Source organism: Taudactylus pleione, unplaced genomic scaffold (genome assembly GCF_031769625.1).
Source record: "Taudactylus pleione unplaced genomic scaffold, aTauple2 ptg000186l, whole genome shotgun sequence".
In the NCBI taxonomy this organism is placed as follows: Eukaryota; Metazoa; Chordata; class Amphibia; order Anura; family Myobatrachidae; genus Taudactylus; species Taudactylus pleione.
In genome coordinates, this window is record NW_028284588.1 from 9,472,826 (window position 1) to 9,489,163 (window position 16,338).

At 43.0% G+C, this 16,338-nt stretch overlaps 1 protein-coding gene across 1 annotated transcript in view; it reads right to left on the reverse strand.

The window, feature by feature from the left end:
- The window catches only part of LOC148519652 (uncharacterized), a 123,068-nt gene that overhangs the window by 38,856 nt on the left and 67,874 nt on the right, over window positions 1-16,338 (reverse strand). The window contains exons 8-9 of the mRNA XM_088476309.1: window positions 6,893-6,926; window positions 1,932-1,950 (exon numbers count right to left, since the gene is read on the reverse strand). Of these exons, the coding sequence (XP_088332435.1) occupies window positions 1,932-1,950; window positions 6,893-6,926 (53 nt within the window). The remainder of the gene's footprint in view (window positions 1-1,931; window positions 1,951-6,892; window positions 6,927-16,338) is intronic.

Here is a 16,338-nt window from a genome sequence, read left to right on the forward strand (position 1 = left end):
CTGACCAAGAGTTTCAGTTGAAACAGAACGCACCTATCAGGTGGGAGCATGGGGGGGTGGGGATCACAAAGAGAGCCCGGAGCTCAAAGACACTAACACAAGAATAGAGGTCACACTGCTACAGTGAGACCGGCGCAAACATGCAACTTCAATCACCAGGTGGCTTGGAGATTTATCTTCTCAATCTATGCCAAGTATCAAACATATAATGGATTATAGACATAGCTTTGGTTAAATATGTGTAATTTGGCTTACATGGCATGGTTTAGTTTTTGTAGTTGTAAAGAGAGTGTGGGCAGTGAGCAACCTGCAGGAGGGTGCACGGCCTTTCTTAGTAGTGGAACTTTTGGCTGTTCATATGCCATAAGGTTACCATTCTGTGAAACAGCACTGTGATAGTAAACAAACAGTAAGATATGCTGTTTATTGTGAAGTTATGTAGTCAATTATATTGTAATAGGCTCATAAGTACTATACATTGTTTGATAGTTTATACCTTCTGAATTATATAATGGAATCTAATTGTCGTTCCATAAGGGTTGTGAATTACTAGCCACGTTAAGATAATATTGTGAAGTTTGTATAATGGGATATACTATCATAGTTATAATCCTAGGCTCGATTGTATAGTTTAAATAGGTTTGTTATAATTAATAACAGTGTGGAATGGAGTCTGAAGTTTGTTAAAATGGCTGCCAACATGTGGCATGAACAAAAGAATCCATGCGGTCTCCTATCCCCCTTACATTTCTCTGCATATCTGTATACATACACACCTTTAAGTGTTATTTTAGATGAATGTACCCCACCAATCATTTATAGATATAGTATATGCATATTGCAAGAATAATTCTTATACCCTCTAAACATGCATAACCAAAGCACAACATACAAACACACCTCCCACCATGCTTCCTAGCAACAAACTTGAATTCGCTTTCTCTCTCTGTTTCTCGCTCTCTCTCTGTTATCTTTGTATAGTTAATATTGTGTTTTGACTAATATTGTGAAGTTTAAATACCGTTTTATGATACTGTACTTTATGAATATCAATGCATCAATTTGTTTAATTATATAAATACACCATTACTTTACTACAGGGATGGGGAACCTCAAGTCTGTTTTTGAAGGATTCTAGAGTGGATTTCTCTAAAGCACGGAAGGGGAACCACAAGCCCGGGGGTTATAGAAGGCCGGCGGAATCATTTGGTTTGGCCCTCTGAGCTTTAGCCTCATCTGGCTAGCAGGGTGCCTATAACAGCACCCTACAGCCAGAATCTATGCAGCAGTGCCGCCTGGAGCATCCTTAGGACGCTCCAGAAGGTCACACCGCTGCCCTTACAGGATCCTCAGGATGCTCCAGGCATTGCTGTAATCACTGCCGATGGAGGGTCCGTCCCCGTGTGACATGAGACGGAGGGGGCCCACGAATAATGTTATATATATATCAAAATGGCCCTTGGAAGAAGAAAGGTTCCCCATCCCTGCTTTACTACATCTTGTGTATAATGTTCTTATTGAAATATTATCCTAATGATTCAAAAGGTATATAATTCTGGGTAATACTTTGCGAGTTCATATATTAATTTTATGTTATTAAAAGAATAAAAAATAGAATATTTGCTTCAGGCATATGAGATCAAAACAGGCAACAAAAGAAAAAGGTAAAAAGGGAAAAAAAAAAACAAAAAAAAAAACCTGTAACAGATGTCAAGCGTGTTTAATACTCAGAGGCATGATTCTTAGTAAATTTACCCCTAAGTGTACAATCATTGCATGTATTAGATTTCAAATCTCTACTCCCAAATACACATTACCAATGAAAATTACTTATTTTAATGAAGATGACGCTTTAGTTACATTTTTCTCCTGTGGAACTGAAGCAAAAATTAAGATGATATATTCATGCGAGTAACATAAAATAAACATACTTTTCCCTGTGGTCCAGACCTAAAGGGGGAAAAAGAAGAAACAACAAAAAATTTATTAATAAAATGCAAATAATGTACAAACTATGGGTTGTATTACAGTGGATGAACAAACAGTGGAGACAGTCAGTGTGTGGCTCAGCTAATACTTAATATAGGCCATTAATTCAACCACAACCACTAATGAATGAAAATAAAGCCAGGTTTTAAGATTATTATTCAGAGAGTGCCTCAGTAATGTGACACAAAATGATAGCTTACACCCTTGTAGATAATAGGTCTACTTTAAACTTTTAACCAGACATCAATACATTTTTAAATTAAATTAAATTTAAATAGCATGTGCCACTATGAAAGTATTTTTACAGATTCACCGGAATAGGAAAATATATGTGTGCGCATCTGTGTATATATATATATATATATATATATATATATATACACATACACAAACATTTTTAAAACATTAGGCACAAAATTGCCAACTGTTCCTAATTTTCAGACAGGGCTGTTTAATCGGTAATCCAAAACCTTCAACTCCCGACTCCTCTATTTTACTAATAGAAGAGTCATAGTTGCAGGTTTGGCTACCGACTCCACAAAGGCCCAGAGACAGGAGGTTACGCGAGGGACACTTGGACCAGACTGCGAGATTCCAAGGGGCCCGGGCCCTCAGGAGTCCAGTTCCTGTGTGCCCCCTTTCCTGTGGCGCTGCAGTATTCAGGGCATAGTCAGGAGGAGGGAACTTTGTGGCCTGCGCAGTAAAGTTTTTTTTTTTTTTATTTGCTGGTGCAGCGCATGAGACATCTTGATTTTGCGTCGCTGGATTGAAAAGGAGCTGCTCGTAAATAGAAGCGGTAGGCAACAGGAGGTAAGTGTGGACTGGAGAGACATGGTAGTGGCTGGAGATTAACTGACACGGGGGATGGAGCTGAGAGCACAGAGCTAGGGAGACACAGGGGTATGTTCTGTAGGAACACAGGATGATAGGAGGGGGGGAATGGTACTTAAAGACACAGAGGGGGAGGGAGATGAGGCTGGAGCGACACAGGCGAGGATGAGGCTGGAGCGACACAGGCGAGGATGAGGCTGGAGCGACACAGGCGAGGAAGAGGCTGGAGCGACACAGGCGAGGAAGAGGCTGGAGCGACACAGGCGAGGAAGAGGCTGGAGCGACACAGGCTGGTGCGACATGGGTGAGGACGAGGATTGAAGTGTGGGGAAAGGCTGATAGACACAGGGGGGATGAGAGACACAGGGGGGGGGGGACAGACACGGAGGTGATTTTTATCCTGTTGACCTGCCTGTGTGTATAATTTTACTTGAAGATACTGCACTGGAGATTGCTATGTTTGTTTATTATTAGCTATATGAGAGCCACACAAACAAGAGAGAGATCCAGGATATGTACCACCCTAAATGCTATTTCTGGGCTACATGTAACAGAGAAAGAAAAAAAGAAAAGAAGAGATATGCCAATTCTAAATATCAATATCAGCCTTAAAATTGGAGATACTCTACCCCCATCTTTCATATATCCTACCCCTAACAATTGTCTATGGCAGTGGTTCCCAAACTGGGTGCCGAGTCATCCTGGGGTACCTCAGGGACCCTGCAGGGGTGCCTCGGATTGGTCGGTGCCTATCACACTGATTTTTCATCAGTGTGATTGGAAGCCATTAGCACTGATTTTGTGGACAAAAAGAAGTGCGGTCCTGTCAACCACCACATAACTGAACCCAAGGGTGACAGATGAGCACAATTTACTTCATTTAATATTTGCTGAATTTCTCAATATAAAACCTTTGGCCCAGAGGTGCCATGGAAAAAATTTTAATACTTCTGCGCGCCGGGTTTCAAAAAAAGTTTGGGAATTACTGGTCTATGGACAATAACTTCTCTTCTCTTTGTTCACATATATCATTATTTGGAGACTTGAAGTTTCGTATTGTGGAAACCAGAACCATTTACCTCTGCTTTTTCCAAAAGAAGGATGTTGTTCTGAGATGAGGACCACTGACTCCCCTGTGATCCCATTCCTCCTACTTGAGGTCTTATTATTGATTCTGGAACTATTAAGCATTGACTTTACATTGAGATTTAGGGGTACATTCACTAAAGGTCGAGTTTGGTATTTTGGTTGGTAATCAGTCGGCCCTCTGAGCCTAAACTGCTACTGGAAAATAGAGGATAAAAAGACGTAGATTCCCCCGTTTTACAACAAGAACCAGGCTGACGCTTTAGCAGCTTATGACAATTACCCTAACAGAAAGCTTGTTTCCTCAGAACAAGGGATACATTTGCAAGATGACACTTCTTGGTGTGTTTAACCCTGAAATATTAAAAGGCAAATCACATTAAAACCAAAACATGGTGAACTATATCATGTTTTGCCATTTAAAATTTGGAGAGAAACACGCCAAGGAACAGTGACTTGCAAGAGCTACACCTAAATCTCTCTTTTAGCAATGGATCACATCAAATGGGAACACCTTTTTTTATTTTAATGCAACAAAATACGTTTTATATGGTTATTAACACTGATAGAGGGATAATTTTTGCATACTGGAATAAATCGATTTCTCATTCATACTGTAATATCTAATTGTTCTTTATAGTTTCTTGGAAAATAGATTTAAAAAAGTGATTTACTGTTATAGTTGACATATAATATGAGACATGGTAAGAACTTACCATTGTTATCTCTATTACTACGAAGTCCATAGGGTTCCACAGGATACCTTGGGGTATAGGTGATGACGTTAGGCATCGGGCACCACAGAGTTAAGTTTTCAGCCTCCCAGAATGCACTGGGGTCCCCCCCTATACCCCGCCCCCGAGCCAAGGCAAATCAGTTACGTAACAAGCCCCAAGCCGGAGGAGGAGAGGAGAGAGAAGAAAGATCTGGAACACACAAGAATCACATTCTCACCAGAAGGAGACGGAAAAACCGGTGACCAGATGAAAGCCCATCTGCAGTACAGGTGCGACAGTCCTGTGGAACCCTATGGACTTCGTAGAAATAGAGATAACAAGGGTAAGTTCTTACCATATCTCATATTTTGTACATCAGGGTCCATAGGGTATCCACAGGATACCTTGGGGATGTCCCAAAGCAGTATCCTTTAAGGGTGGGGACGCTACTGTGCTGAAAGGAGAATCCGCCGCCTGAAGGAAGCATCCTGAGAGGCAAAGGTGTCAAATGCATAGTACCTCACAAAAGTATGTACCGAAGACCACGTAGCAGCCTTACACAGCTGAGGAACCAAGTCGAGCTGCCCACAAAGGACCCACAGACCTAGTGGTATGCGCCCTAACAGAGGATGGAACAGGAAGGCCTTCATGACTGCAAGCCTCAGAAATCGCCATGCGAATCCATCCTGCCGAAGTCTGCTTAGTGGCAGGCCAACCCTTCTTATAAAAGCCATAAAGGACAAACAAAGAGTCCGACTTCCAAAAAGAATTGGTGCGGTCAACATAAATTCTTAGAGCCCGCACCACATCCAAGGTGGCCTCACCAACCGAGAGGTCTGGTGAATTAAAGGCCGGTACTTTAATATCCTCGTTGATGTGGAAACTAGATACCACCTTCGGGAGGAAACTAGGGCAAGTGCGAAGCACCGCCCTGTCCCTATGAAAAATGAGAAAGGGAGGCCAACATGAGAAAGCCCCCCAATTCTGAGACCCGCCTGGCCGAAGCAATGGCCAGTAGAAATACAGTCTTAGCTGTAAGCCATTTCAAATAAACTGAGCCCAGTGGTTCAAATGGCGGTCCTTGGAGAGCCCACAGGACCACAGCCAGATCCCAAGGAGCCACTGGTGGAACAAAGGGAGGCTGAATACGAAGTACACCCTGCATAAAGGTGTGGACATCAGGAAGAGTAGCAATCCTACGCTGAAACCACACCGAAAGGGCAGAAACCTACACCTTCAGAGAAGCAAGGCGAAGACCGTGATTTAAGCCCGCGTGTAGGAAAGTCAACACTCTGGATATCCGGAACACCTGAGGATCATAGCCTCTAGGGCGACACCACTCAAAGAAAGTATGCCATACTCGATGGTAAATTGTTGCTGACGTAGGCTTCCGAGCTCTTAGCATGGTGCCAACTACAGAGCTGGAAAAACCCCTGGACCGTAAGAGGGCTGTCTCAACAGCCAAGCCGTCAAAGACAGACGACTCCGGTCCGGGTAAAGACAAGGACCCTGTGACAACAGATCCGGACGTAGAGGAAACCTCATCGGAGCATCTACGGAGAGACCCTGAAGGTCTGAGAACAAATGTGCAGCCACAGCTGCATGAAGAAAAACTTCAGGGGCCATAACAGCCTCCCTATGTTCAGGTGCTCTGACTCCGAACTGGGCACCAACGAAAACTGATTTGCCTTGGCTCGAGGGCGGAGTATAGGAGGGGGACCCCAGTGCATCCTGGGAGGCTGAGAAACTTAACTCTGTGGTGCCCATGACTGACGTCATCACCTATACCCCCAAGGTATCCTGTGGATACCCTATAGACCCTGATGTAGAAACACCAGTTATCTATTGCTGCTAAAGGACAGAAAATACATGAATCACATTTTTCATTCACTAGTGATACTAATACACTCACTGTAAAAATCCCAGTGACGCCAATTACTTAAGCATCACATAAGTGTAGATAAAGTCATGGGCAGTAGTAGGGAAAAGGAGGTTAGGAGTCAGGGTCGCACTGCACGTCTAGGCAGTGTAAAAAGCTTTATTTGATTTGGTACCGGTGTCACCAGACCACACCTGCAACACCTATGTAAGAGTGAGAACATCGGGAAAATGCTTGGTTGTATTTTAAAGTACCATGACGACTGATTGTTGCTAATGTATGTACAAGCCATGTTTATCTCAAGCCAACTTATATTGGCAGGCTCGTCCTGCATTATTTCAAACACATACACAAAAAAATCCAAAACAAAATAACGGCTTAAGACACTTACCTTGAATAGTCATATTTCGATTCTACCCAAGATTCTATATGAAAAGATCAAAGGAAAAAAATATTGTGGATGTGTTGACTGTACAATCTTAAAGCTATACTATCAACTAGTAAAGACAATGATACCATCATTCTCCCAACCTCCCACAGTCAGTACCTCAAGCAAAAAAAAATTAAATGAGAAAGGAATTTAGCCACTCACTTTAAAATAGCAACATAAAGAATGTGTGGAAGGATGGGCGCAGGAAGATCATTCCCAAGCCATGACTTCAGTTAAATGTAAGACATTTCACTAGGTTCCATTGTGTAACTTTAACCACTTAACTGGCTAATATTTTTTCCAAAAAACGCTCACAGATTGTCTTTTTTTTATTTACTGAATTAGGTCAAGAACATCTTTTTATAACAATTTTATAAAACAAAAATATAAAAAAAAATTTAAACACTGTACACCATACAAATAGCAATTTTTTGGATATACTGTAGTGATGGCCATTGACAGCTGTATCATTGATGGCCAATTGGTTCAACCATCGATAGAAACTATCAATTGTTTGAGACCACAGCTGCCGATGTTTCCTTAACATCGGGTGGGGGACTGCAATCAATGGTGCAGCAAAGGTGCCTGTCATCGATGGCAAAACCACTTGTTATAGACAATCGATGGTTTGCAAACCATCGATGGTCGGTAGCCATCCATAGTATACTGTATAGTGTACCATCCCTAATTGGAGGCCCCGTATAGAGTCTTGATCGATACAGGGCCGCCATAAAAAAACAACTATAAAGTCAAAGGGAAAAAAAAAAGTAAAAAAATTGTAAAAGAAAAACTCGCCTAACTCGGAATCCAAAACGTGCGCATCCTGCTGTCGGATCCTCACGGGTTTTGGATTCTATAAAAGGTCCCTTTGATCGGCGCCATTTTCACTTCGGCTGTGGTGTACAGAACAGACGTGCTCTATGCTGCTCTGTCTGCACCCTTGAGAAGTTGAGAACATGTGCACAGTGTTGTCGAGCTGGGGCTGCTGTCACAGTTGTCCTGTCAATCAAGGAGCTGGGGCTGCAGTGTTGTCCATAAAGGGGCTGCAGTGTATAAAGTGGTGCTGCTGTGTATTCCATAAAGGGGTGCTGCTGTGTTGTCCATAAAGGGGCTGGGGCTGCAGTACATAAAGGGGTGTGGCTGTGTTGTCCTGTCCACTAAGGGGCTGGAAATGCAGTGCATAAAGGGGAGCGCTGCTGTGTTGTCCATAAAGAGGCTGGGGCTGCAGTACATAAAAGTGTGCTGCTGTGTTGTCCTGTCCATCAAGGGACTAGGGCTGCAGTACATAAAGGGGTGCGGTGTTGTCCAGAGGTGCTCTTCCCCAGTGTAATTTTTTTTTTTTTTAAAGTTAAATAAAATTATCATTCCACAAAAAAGAAAAAATATTTTTTCAGTTTTATTTTGTGTGTGCTAGCTACGCTATTATTCGGTGACACTGCCGGACAGACCGCAGTTGATCATCCACTTACTGTGACACTATAAGTCGTAGCGCAGTGTGTTATTGTTATATATAAAAACAATTGTGACACTAAGTGGTAGCGCAGTGTATTCATAAATAATATTGTGACACAAAGTGGAAACAGTGTGATATTCAACACGTATTGTGACATTAATACCGCAGTGTAATATTTAAAATTGGTACAAATTGACGTGTGTGCTGTATCCCAATTCGTTCATGTTTGTTGATATGGAGAACGACCAGTTGAGCGGAGAGCAGGAACCACGTACTAGTGTGGGAGCTGCTGCCAGTGCCACCAGAAATGACAATACTAGTCCTTCTATGTCATCTACTAAAGCTGATGCCCAAGGGCATACAGTGCTTAAGTCAGGGCATCTAAAATCAAAGAAGCAATCTTTTACATTGGTAAAGAAGAAAACATCAAAAGGGAAAGTTAGCTGCAGAATCGCTTCGTTTCAGCTCCTCCTTCAGTTTATCAAGTTGCTTTTCCAACAGTCTAATTAGGGGAATTACCTGACTCAAGCTGGCAGTATCTGAGCTCACTTCACAGGTGACTACTCGAAGGGTTTTAGCACTTTGCACAACACGGAAAGTACTTTCCACTGAGCTTGAGTAAGGTGCATTCCCCCTCGTCTTCCTATGTCATAGTTTGTGGTGTAGCCTTGGATGGCTTTTTGCTGTTCCTCCATCCGCTGAAGCATGGAGTTCCACCTTGCTTCAGCTGGTGGCAGGGAAAATTCAACATTTACTGCAATCATCTAAATGCGCCTGCTGAATGGTGAAAATGTCGAGAAATTTTTCGGCCCACAGAAAGCATCTCCTGCACAGCCATGTCATTTTTAAGTGGACAGTGGGTACAACGGCATTTTGGAGTATACTAATTAAGTTTATTTAACGTCCCTGTACAGGCTGGGAATTGCTTTTCTAGTGAAGTGGAATCTAGATGGGATTTGGTAACGGGGACACAGGACCTCAATTAACGGTTTAAAACACACTGCATTATTGGCAGATATTGGACGCACATCTAATACCAGCATATATGCTATGGCGTCAGTGATCCGCTGTGCAACTGGGTAACTGCTGTCATACTTGCTGCCCCTTGCAAAGGTCAACTGTTTTAATTTTTTTTTTTTTTTTTTTAACTACTACTAGTAGTCTTCCTGGTCCCCTTCTGGGATGAAGATCCACTCCCAGCAGCAAGCGTAACATTTAAGGATTCTTCTGGGGCAAGGACTGATGTGAAGGATTTCAATATTTTTTGTAAATGCCTCCCCCCTCCTCCCTCATAAATTTGCTTTGGAATCAAAAAATGAAAGTTATGGTAAAACTTACCTTTGTTAACTCTCTTTCTTCAAAGTCCATTGGGTCCACAGGGAGACATTGGGGTGTAGGTGGGACCTGGAATACCGGACACCAACAGCAAAACTTTTCAATCCCAGGATGCTCCGGTCCTTCCCCCTATACCCCGCCCACAGCCTGAGGGCACTTCAGTTCTGTTAACAAGCCCAAGGCAGGAGCAGGATAGGAGAAAGAAGACTGATACACTGAAGAATCATACTCTCACACAGAGAAGGAAACAAATGACCAAGAGAAGAAACCCAAAGAAGCCAGGTTCGTGAAGGCGGGTGAACTGTGGACCCTATGGACTTCGAAGAAAGAGTTAGCAAAGATAAGTTTTACCATAACTCTCATTTTCTTCTTCAGGGTCCATTAGGCTCCAGAAGGAGACATTGGGGATATCCAAAAGCAGTTGTTCAAGGGCGGGAATGCTCCTGAGCTGATCAGAGAACCCTACGCCCGAAGGAAGCATCCTGAGAGGCAAATGTATCAAAGGCATAAAACCTAATAAAAAGGTATGGACAGAGGACCAGGTGGCCGCCTTGCATAGCTGTTCAGCTGAGGCGCCACGCCGGGCTGCCCACGAGGGACCCACAGAGCGAGTAGAATGAGCAGAGACTGCAGTCAGCACAGGAAGGCCCATCTGCGTGTAAGCCTGTGAGATAGTCATGCGAATCCATCTGGCTAGAGTCTGTTAGCTGGCCATCCCTTCTTGTGGAATCCGTACAGGAAATTTTCAGGAGTGAAAAAAGAAGTAAAATTAAATTAGTTCATTAAAAAAAAAAAAAAAAAAAAAACAGAAGAAAATCAACATATAACATGTAATAACCACCAAAATATTTAAAAGAAACAATATGTTTCTAGACTTGGACAAAAGATATATTTGACATAACAAATAGTGTTTCCTTGCAAAAGCCAATACCAGCGAAACACACGTCAGTGGCTGGTCCCGCTGTGTGTTATGATTTATATCTATCATTTATACTAAGATATATTATGTGTTTGCGATGTGACAAGATCCTATAGCGAACTAACATACATATACACGTAGGTCTGAAGCAAACATGGTGAATGTGTATCTGCTCGAAATATCCGAAAAATCGCACTATGAGATCAATATAACAGCACTGATCCTCCATTGCTCCCATGTGATTTACCTACGGTAGACGAATCCTAATCTGTCCTGTGAGAGAGGACAGTTGGTACAAGCACACTAATAAATATGCAATACAGAGAATAGTGGTGTGGTCGGTGGTTAATAGAGCTGCATCATACCAGGAGGAATATAGGGTTGTTCATTAAGAAACAAGCCAGTACTCACATGGGGTTGGTAAATAATGCGCAAATATAAAACGGTCTTATGAAAGAAGAGTCTGTTTCAATACATCACACCTATACTACGGAGAATGGTTTTGTTTAACATATATTAGCTGCGGTATTACTAAATCTATGAACACTAGGCTGTACTGCCGCAAGTTTTTATATTTTGTCTAAGTGACCTTATGTTCTGATTTAATAAATATGATGCTATCCTGTGAGAGATGGAAGCATATCATATGATATGATGACTGGAATTTGTTAAGAGCACAAAATAAACTAAGCGTTTAGTCTGCCACACACAGTCTGTTTATAGAATTCTGCTCAGAAACATGTTACTAAATACATGGATACAATTGAGACACTATAATAAGAATCTAATATGTCAATTTACAGCACACAAATCTGTGAGAAACACAGTCACAAGGCCTATTAATTTACAGGACTTTAAATCCATTACAAATATCAGATTATTATTATAAAAGGATTATAAACCGAGAAAGACTCTGTATATCCAACTATTCATCTGATTAAATACAGGGAATAAAGGATTACTTATTGTAAATTACCAAATTAATTATATACAATCAGGAGAGATATATTAGAACGTTTTGGTTTCAAACCACAATGATAAAAAAATTTCCTTTGTTTGAAGAAATGGATCTGTGTGGAGTATTATTTCGTTGCCAAAGTCACGTCTGAGACCTCAATAAACATTGTCCATGTGCCTTTAAACTAATTAGAGGTATAATATTCCCTAGACTAATTTTTCAGGTATAATCCTGAAGTATACAGTATATCTATAGAATTACCCTCACATACTAACCCACACAGTGATTTTTGAACAAAAAAGATATAAATATACCTAAAAGGAAAACGTAATTTTATAGGAATACTTAACCTTCGGTCATTTCTCAAAGGGAATAATAATTATTGATTCGATTTATACTCTATAGTGGATGGTGACCCTGAATATTGCGTAACATCCTTTTCCCTATTTCAAAGAATAATTAGCCATAAGAATATATGGTGGAATACACAAGAATATACTAAACAAGCATACTTATTGACTGTATTCATAAATACATAGCGGGACCTTTTGCCTTTTGTTTTAAACACTCTTTATTTGTTATGTCACACAATACATGTTTTGTCCAAGTCTAGAAACAGAGTTTCTTTCAAATATTTTGCTGTTTATTACATGTTATGTTGTTTTTTTTTTATGAACTAAGGCAGTGATTCCCAACCTCGGTCCTCAAGGCACACCAACAGTCCTGGTTTTAGTGATATCCATACTTACGCAAAGATGGTTAAATCAAAACAACTTAGGTACTAATTAAGACACATGTGCTCAAGTATGGCTATACTTAAAACCTGGACTGTTAGTGTGCCTTGAGGACCGTGGTTGGGAAACCCTGAACTAAGGAATAAACGTTATATTTGAATTTATTTTTGTACGCCTTAGAAAAAGGACTTTTTTTGCTCCTGAAAATTTAGTGTATCTATAGTTGTCAGTAGGCTGCACCCCCAAAGTAATTAATATATTACATTAGTATTGGAATATAACAATATATTGAATGATATGGGGTTCTTCAGTGATTGAATTATAAAAACTACATAACTGGTGCAGTAATCACATTCTATTTTTCCTTTGTGGAATCCATATAGGACAAAGGAGGAGTCAGATTTCCTGATGGAATAGTACGGTCCACATCGATAGAGCACAGACCACATCCAAAGATGCCTCATCTGCAGAGAGATCCGGTGAATTAAAGGCCTGAACCACTATTTCTGCATTCAGGTGGAAGCGAGAAACCACCTTGGGAAGGAAGCCTGGGCGTGTTTGAAGAACAGCCCTATCCTGATGAAATATCAAAAAGGGGGAGCGGCATGAAAGCGCCCCTAAATCCGAAACCCTACGGGCAGATGCTACAGCCAGAAAAAAGTCTTCGCAGTGAGACATTTGATATCAACAGATTCCAGAGATTCAAATAGAGGTTCCCGAAGTGCTTTGAGCAACACTGACTAATCCCATGGAGCCACAGGAGGGACAAAAAGAGGTTGTAGTCGTAGAACACCTTGCATGAAGGTGTGGACACATAGTATAGAAGCAATCTTGCGCTGAAACCAGACAAGTAGAAACTTGCATTTTGAGAGATGCTAGAAGTCAAGAAATCGAGACACTTTAAAGACCTTAGGGTCATATTTTCGTGGAGCACACCATTGGAAATATGAATGCCAAATTCTGTGGTAAATCCTGGCTGAGAAGGAAGCCTGGGCATGGTCTGCACCACAGAACTGGAGAAAGCCTTAGCCGTTAGGAGGGATGTCTCAAGAGCCAAGCTGTTAAAGGCAGACAGGCTAGGTCCGGATGTAGTCATGGACCCTGAGACAACAGGTCTACTCATAGAGGAAGTTGAAGAGGAATGTCTATAGAGTGTCTTAGAAGATCTGAGTACCAATGACGCCTGGGCCAAGCCGAAGCTATTAACAGGACTGTGCGTCCCTCCTGTCTGAATTTCCGAAGCACTCGAGGAAGCAGTTATATTGGAGGGAAGAGATGTCAACTGGAAGGTCCATGACACAGACAAGGCATCTATGAAGGCCACGTCGAGGTCCTTTGTTCTTGCTCCATAAACTGGAAGTTTGTTGTTGTGTCTTGAGGCCATGAGATCCACTTCTGGAAGACCCCATTTGTCCACCAGAAGCTGAAAGACTTCTGGATGTAGAGACCATTCTCCTGCATGCATGTCGTGACGGCTGAGGAAACCCACTTCCCAATTGAGAATCCCTGGAATGAACACTGAAATCTTACGGCTGTGAGATTGCGTTCGTCCCATGTGAGAATGATGGATACATATGTCATTGGTGCCCCCTTGTTGATTGAGGTAGGCCACAACCGTGGCGCTGTCGGACTGTACTTGTACTGGCCTGTTTTTCATAATATTCTGAGTCAGAGTGAGAGCTTTGTAGATGGCTCGAAGTTCCAGGTTGTTGATGGCAACCTTGCCTCGACTCGCGACCATCGGTCCTGAAAGGAGTGTTGGCCAGTTACTGCGCCCCACTCTTGGAGGCTTGCATCTGTGGTGAGTAGAGTCCAGTCCAGGAGCCAAAAGAGACTACCCTGGTTCAAATGGGGAGTCTGTAGCCACCAGGCTAGGAACAGGCGAACCTCTGGAGGGAGGCTCATCATCTGGGATTTGAGCAGATGGGGTAGCCCGTTCCACCTGGAGAGGATCAGGTGTTGTAGGGGCCTGGAGTGAAACTGGGCGAACTCCACCATGTTGAAGGTGGACACCATTGATACCAAGGCCTGCATTGCAGTGTGAATCAACACTCTGCGATTGTGAAGCAGTGTGCGTAGTTTGTACTGTAGTTCTGAAATCTTGTCTGCCCATCAGGAAGATTCTCTAAACTTGAGAGTCCAGGAGGGCTCCCAAATGTACAATCCTATGAGAGGGTGTCAAGGAAGACTTTTTCCAGTTGATCAGCTAACAGTGCATTTGCAAAAATATGAGATATGGTAATTACTTACCCTTGTTATCTCTATTTCTACGAAGTCCATAGGGTTCCACAGGATCCCTTGGGGTATAGGTGATGACGTCAGGCATCGGGCACCACAGAGTTAAGTTTTCAGCCTCCCAGGATGCACTGGGGTCCCCCTACTACACCCCGCCCCCGAGCCAAGGCAAATCAGTTATGTAACAAGTCCCAGGCCGGAGAGGGGGAGAGAGGGGGAGAGAGGGGGGGAGAGAGAGAGAGAGAGAGACAGAGAGAGAGAGAGAGAGAGAGAGAGAAGATCTGGAACACACAAGAATCACATTTTCACCAGAAGGAGACGAAAAAAACGGTGACCAGATGAAAGCCCATCTGCAGTACAGGTGCGACAGGGCGGTAGTCCTGTGGAACCCTATGGACTTTGTAGAAATAGAGATAAGGGTAAGTTCTTACAATATCTCATATTTTGTACATCAGAGTCCATAGGGTATCCACAGGATACCTTGGGGATGTCCCAAAGCAGTATCCTTTAAGGGTGGGGACGTTCCTGTGCTGAAAGGAGAATCCGCCGCCCGAAGGAAGCATCCTGAGAGGCAAAGATGTCAAATGCAAAATACCTCACAAAAGTATGGACAGAGGACCACGTGCCTGCCTTGCAAAGCTAAACCGCTGAGGCACCATGTCGAGCTGCCCACGAAGGACCCACAAACCTAGTGGAATGAGCCCTAATAGAGGTTGTAACAGGAAGGCCTTCATGAATATAAGCCTCAGAAATTGCCATGCAAATCCATCCTGCCAAAAAGTTTGCTTAGTGGCAGGCCAACCCTTCTTTCGGAAGCCATAGAGGACAAACAAGGAGTCCGATTTCCTAAAAGAATTGGTGCGGTCAACATAAATCTTTAGAGCCCGCACCACATCCAAGGTGGCCTCACCAACCGAAGGTCTGGTGAATTAAAGGCCGGCACAATGATTTCCACGTTGATGTGGAAACTAGATGCCACTTTCGGGAGGAAACTAGGACAAGTGCGAAGCACCCCCCTGTCCCTATGAAAGATAAGAAAGGGAGACCGACATGAGAGAGCCCCCAATTCTGAGACCAGTCTGGCCGAAACAAGGGCCAGAAGGAATACAGTCTTAGCTGTAAGCCATTTTAAATCCACTGAGCACAGATGTTCAAATGGCGGTCCTTGGAGAACCCTCAGGACCACAGCCAGATCCCAAGGAGCCACTGGTGGAACAAAGGGAGGCTGAATACGAAGTACACCCTGCATAAAGGTGTGGACATCAGGAAGAGTAGCAATCCTACGCTGAAACCACACCGAAAGGGCAGAAACCTACACCTTCAGGGAAGCAAGGCGAAGACCGTGATTTAAGCCCGCGTGTAGGAAAGTCAACACTCTGGATATCCGGAACACCTGAGGATCATAGCCTCTAGGGCGACACCACTCAAAGAAAGTATGCCATACTCGATGGTAAATTCTTGCAGATGTAGGCTTTTGAGCTCTTAGCATGGTGCCAACTGCAGAGCTGGAAAAACCCCTGGTCCTTAAGAGGGCTGTCTCAGATATGCCATCAGGTCCGGGTAAAGACCAGGACCCTGTGACAACATGTCCGGACGTAGAGGCAAACGCATTAGAGTGTCTATGGAGAGACTCCGAAGGTCTGAGAACCAGTGACGTCTGGGCCACTCTGGAGCTATCAACAGGAGTGTCCCGCCTTCATGCTTGAATTTTCGGATTACCCGAGGAAGAATGGAGAACGGAGGGAAGAGATACGCACACTGGAAGGTCCACCG